Source organism: Engystomops pustulosus, chromosome 4 (assembly GCF_040894005.1).
Source record: "Engystomops pustulosus chromosome 4, aEngPut4.maternal, whole genome shotgun sequence".
Taxonomy (NCBI): domain Eukaryota; kingdom Metazoa; phylum Chordata; class Amphibia; order Anura; family Leptodactylidae; genus Engystomops; species Engystomops pustulosus.
In genome coordinates this window covers 194,932,868-194,938,797 of record NC_092414.1, presented here as the reverse complement: position 1 = coordinate 194,938,797, position 5,930 = coordinate 194,932,868, and the positions used below count along the sequence as shown (strand labels likewise).

The window sequence follows — 5,930 nt, the reverse complement described above, 5'->3', positions numbered from 1 at the left end:
ATAATCCTCGGTCCTATTACAGCAAAAAAATATTTAAACTCCAATTGTCACTGGGGTAAAAAAATTTGGATCTACAATTCTAAAATATACAGTTTCGACTTACATACAAATTCAACTTGAAAACAATTACTGCCTGTACCGAAGTATGAAAAAGTTATGACTGTCAGAATATGGTGAAATGAAGAAATTTTTATTAAAACACAACAAAATCTATACAAATGTGGCATCCCTGTGTTCATACCGACCCAAAGAATAAAGGAGACTTGCCCAGAAGAAAATGGCGCAATTGGAGTTTTTTTTTCCCTCTTCCCAGTTCACAACATGGAATAATAAATACCGTCACTATGAAGTACAATTTGTTATGCAGAAATACTCTCTCACACACGGCTCTGTAGACGGAAAAATAAATGTATAGACATTTGAAGGGGAGTGAAAAAACGGAAACGCAAAAACAAAAGATGGCCAGGTTGTTAAGGGTTTTAAGTATTTTTAAATGAAGTTAAGAAACATTTTAATGATCTTATCTTTAATTTCTGGTTCACAGGTAAAGGAAATTTTATAAAATACCTATGAATGCTCTCTCTATCTATCTTATTCAGTTGTGCGGTCAGAAGAGATTGATCTAATGATCATTGACTAGAGGTGAGATGGTGTATTTACCAGTAAACATAATAAGACTATTGAAACTCTGTTTTGATTTTTACCCTATTGAGGGGTCTAGATGTGTTTTTCGGATTACTAAGTATCTGTGGAAGTCTACCATATATGGAGTTGGTAAGGAGCCCTTAGACTAAGGACAATGGGCAATTACCCCATAGGGGATGTTTTGCCTTCCTCTTCATTAACCGGAGGAGAATAGGTAGAAGTAGATGCATGCCCTGGTAAACTAATCATCCAGTTATCGAAAATTAGAAGACAGAACCAGTTTCATTACCCAAATCCTCAAGCTCTTGGTGCATAAACAGAAGACAGGAAAGGAATGCTGACCACTTTGTTTTTTCTTTGTTTCTTTTATCACAAAATTCTAAAGCAATATACACAGAAATAGTTTTTTTCTCTTAGGCTCATTTCACACTATCGTTCCCTACCTTCGTTAAGAAAAGGAAAGAACTGAGATTTATCGGAGCTTTAACACATCAATTAAAAATCCCTTTGACATCAATGTAAATTTTATTAACGGAGGAAAAGTACTGCAGCCCGGAAAAGGACCGGTAGTGTGAACTTAGTCTTACAATTATTATAATTATTATTATAATACCAATTGTTACATTTCTTAATACTATTCCTACAAACTACATTTGTAATTGTTACATTTCTATAAATTATTAAACTTTAGTCTCATCCATCCTAATTTTTGGATTTTGGCTATACTTTTACTTTTCCTACAGGAATTATTACTACGTATATAGAATTATGGATGTTACAATCTTTAATGGTTGGTGCTTTCACAGTAATCTAATAACTAGCTATTCATTTTATTGCCAAAAACTACCATTTCAGCAAAAAAAATTCAACCAGATCTCATAAACATAATTCATGTTCACCCTTTCCCAATAATAATTCCTTTATTTATATAGCGCCTAGAGATTACGCTGCACAGAACTTGCCAAAGCAGTCCCTGTCCCCAATGGGGCTCACAATCTAATCAACCTACCAGTATGTTTTGGAATGTGGGAGGAAACCGGAGGACCTGGAGGAGACCCACACAAACACAATGGGGTACATTTACTTACCTGGTCCCTCAAAGTTCCCAAAGGTGCATTGTCCGACGAGAATGCACTGTGCCGCGATTCACTAAGATTGTGCGCCCGATATCCTGCATGTGACGCTTTCCCGCTCAGGTCCGCCGGAGTTCACCTTCTTCTTCCTGGTGCATGTAAGTGCATTGGATGTGACACAATTTTAATCTTAAATCCCGCGCTCAGTCTGAATCATTCGGATCGTCCGACGGCCCGCTTCCCAAATTCTCTTGCATGAAAGTCGGCGCCGCTGCGCCAAAATCCAGTCGTGTGCGACACCATCCCCTGCTAAATCCCTGTCACAGCGGCGCAAATGTCGGGAAGTCCGACGGAAATGCGATCTGCGGACCCATTGTAAATAAGCCCCTATATTTCCTCAACCACTTACCGTTTCTTTCAAATATATGTCTTCTTGATCTTACATTATATCTAAAAAAGGCTGAAGAGTAATTAAGCTGATGGACAAACATAAATCTATTCCCCGTATAAAAGATTATTCAAAAAGATGCCCTTGCCCATTTTGCCTACTAATTTTTCTAAACCAATTTTTCCAAATATTTTTCACCACAAGGAAATTGTATCTCCTTAGAGATGTCCAAAGGCTGGATTAGCCTACTGTAGAATCAGGAGATTTTTTTTAGGGGCCAAGGAAAGTGATTTTTGGGGGGAACCCAATGGACCCTAGCAATGATAAGAAAAATTGTATTAAAAATGTAGATCTTGTGAAAAACTGGAAAGTGGATGTGTGCATGTTCTGTATGGGTGGTTTTAGGGCCTCAAACATTTTTTTTTAAAACTTTTTTTTAATAATTATCCAAACATGTAACATGTAAAACAAAAATGTAATTTTGATAGATAGATAGATATGAGATAGATAGATAGATAAATAGAGATAGATAGATATGAGATAGATAGATAGATATGAGATAGATAGATAGATAGATAGATAGATAGATAGATAGATAGATAGATATGAGATAGATAGATAGATAGATAGATAGATATGAGATAGATAGATATGAGATAGATAGATAGATAAATAGAGATAGATAGATAGATAGATAGATAGGAGGATATGAGATAGATAGATAGATAGATAGATAGATAGATAGATAGATAGATAGAAGGATATGAGATAGATAGATAGATAGATAAATAGAGAGATAGATAGGAGATAGATAGGAGATAGATAGATAGATAGATAGATAGATAGATATGAGATAAATAGAGAGATAGATAGATAGATAGATAGATAGATAGATAGATAGATAGATAGATAGGAGGATATGAGATAGATAGATAGATAGATAGATAGATAGGAGGAAATGAGATAGATAGATAGATAGATAGATAGATAGATAGATAGATAGATATGAGATAGATAGATATTAAAGCAATATATTATATACCGGTAAGTAGGTAATAACAATAATAATAATAATAGATAAGATTAAACTAAAGTGAGATACTAAACCTAAGGAAGCTCTGCAATATGAACTTCCACCAGATAGATACCATTCATCAATTACATATAGAAACCAAATATAATCAGTCACATATTCCCCTTGAAGAAACTAGTTGGGTAGAGCTACATCAATCAGTGTTCTACCTGCCTAATTAGCATCATAAACAAAAAGATAATTGACCTCAAGTCATAAATCTTTTGATGTGTGGATCCAAAAACTTCAAAGAGTCATAAGTGTGAAGATGTCAAGTTGTCCACTCAAGGTCATTATAAAAACTCAAGGGTTGATGAACATTCATTTCAGTCTTCATAGGACGGAGCTACCTGAGCTAAGCCTACCGAGATATTTAGAGTAAGATGTCTTCTCTGAAGATAACCATGAAGATCAGCATTTTTTATATGTTCATCTCCATGCTATCGGGAAGACCTGTTCATCTACCAAGAGTTCCTCCAAGAACACACGGCCACCATCATGGAGTGAAGATTCCACTATACATGATGAATCTTTACCACACCCTTGTTGGAAATCATAAGGAAAACCACAAGCCAGGAACTCAGATTTTGGAGGAGTCGGATACAGTCCAGAGTCTTACTGCAAAGAGTGAGTACAATCATTTTATATTGTCATCTTCTACAATTTTATTGCTATATTATTATACTATTATGATATTTTATTTGTAATTTTTTAAAGTCTTTGCTTCTTTTTGTAAGTTTTGACATAGTAACTCATTCATTATAATGAACAAATGTATATACAGGCAGTCCCCGGGTTACATACAAGATAGATTCTGTAGTTTTGTTCTTAAGTTGAGTTTGTATGTAAGTCGGAACGTATACTTTATTATTGTAACCCCAGTTAAATTTATTTTGGTCTCTGTGACTATTGGATTTTGAAAATGTTGGGTTGTCATTAGAATCAGGATTAACAATAAATCTTAATTACAGGCACCTGTGATAACTGTTATAGCTGATTATTGTAGCCTAGGGATAAAGTACAGTAAATGACCAAAATCCAGAGGTCTGTTTGTAACTAGGGGTCATATGTAAGTCAGGTGTTCTTAAGTAGGGGATCGCCTGTAGTAAGTTAATAGCTTCTAAGAAATTTTTGAAGTTTATGCCACTGTAAGGCTTAGTTCACATCTGTGTTAAGTGTTCAGTTATTGTGAGCCATAACCAGGAGAGGTGGAATACACACAAGTCTTTTTCAATACAGGCGGTCCCCTACTTAAGGACACCCGACTTACAGACAACCCATAGTTACAGACAGATCCCTCTGACCTCTGGTGAAGCTTTCTGAATGCTTTACTATAGTCCCAGGCTGCAATGATCAGCTGTAAGGTGTCTGTAATGAAGCTTTATTGATAATCCTTGGTTCCATTACAGCAAAAAATGTTTAAACTCCAATTGTCACTGGGCCAAATTTTTTTTTGTCTGGATCTACAATTATAAAATATACAGTTTCAACTTACATACAAATTCAACTTAAGAACAAACCTCTGGACCCTATCTTGTACATAACCTGGGGACTGCCTGTAATGGAAAGACTTGCACCTATTTTGTGTGTTTGACCACTCCTGCTTTTGGCTCAAAATAACTGAGGGAAATAACTGAAGAGCCATTAGAGATGTGCATTGGGCCTAACATTAATACAGTAATAAGTAGAGGTCGTGTTGTAGCTATTTTTGTAATCATAGAATTTTAGACACAGTTACTAACTATTCAAATTCTTTTTTTCTTCCAGATTTCATTGTAGAAGATAATCGTTGGTTGTTGACCTTTGATCTTTCCACAATCTCCAGAAAAGATGAGTTACGAATGGTTGAACTTCAGGTTCATCTACCACCTTTCACAAAACCTGGCAACGTTACATTGGACATCTACCATCTCAACAACAATAGTGAAAACAAGCTCTTTTTGGGATCAGTCACAACAAATATACCGAAGGAACTGAATTCATCTTGGGCAACATTCAATGTCACTAAGATGATAGAGCAAAGCCTTTTGTGGAGACACAAACTGACCAACCATGGAGAAGAAAGTATTCAGTCAGAATACATGTCTGGTCATGAGTACTCAAGAAAGATGGAGAAGCGCGATGTTTCTCTCCAAGAAATTAGCAAAGATCAAGCGATCATTGTGTTCTTTATTAAGCATAAGCCATTTTCCAAACCTGAAGCTCCGAGCCTTATCAAAAAATTGGCCGTGAACACTATGAAGATGGTGGCTTTTCGTAGACACAAAAGGACCAAAAGTGAAAACCAACTCAGCACTTCAGGCAACACCCTCCCTACTCTTCCCATCGAAGCAGAAGAGCACAACCCAACATACAGAAAAGTAGAGCGAATTCTGGATTCCAAGGAAGTTTTCCCAAAACATAAATTCCATTCCAGTCTGAGAGGACCTCTCATGCTCTACTAACGGAAGACTCAAAAACAGCAAACTGTGGCTAAAGGTAAATATCATTTTTGCTTAATAATAGTAGTAATCCGTAAAGCACATTTGATTTATCTATAGTTTATAAAATTAATATATTGTTCAATTATTTTAGTATAATATTAAAAATATGGCAAGTTTTGTTGAAGATTTTATATAAAATGTTATACCATATATACTCGAGTATAAGCCTAGTTTTTCAGCACAAAAAAAAATGTGTTGAAAACCCAAACTCGGCTTATAGTCGGGTAAAAAATGTAGGTTTTACCAGGTTTTTGTGGTAAAATTAGGGG

At 35.5% G+C, this 5,930-nt stretch overlaps 1 protein-coding gene across 1 annotated transcript; it reads left to right on the top strand.

The window, feature by feature from the left end:
- The first annotated feature begins 555 nt into the window (after window positions 1-555).
- LOC140125748 (nodal homolog 3-A-like) lies at window positions 556-5,650 on the top strand. Its single transcript, XM_072144611.1, has 3 exons — window positions 556-642; window positions 3,509-3,805; window positions 4,946-5,650. The coding sequence occupies exons 2-3, from the start codon at window positions 3,562-3,564 to the stop codon at window positions 5,620-5,622; spliced, it is 921 nt and encodes a 306-aa protein (XP_072000712.1). The 5' UTR covers window positions 556-642; window positions 3,509-3,561; the 3' UTR covers window positions 5,623-5,650.
- The last annotated feature ends 280 nt before the right edge of the window (window positions 5,651-5,930 follow it).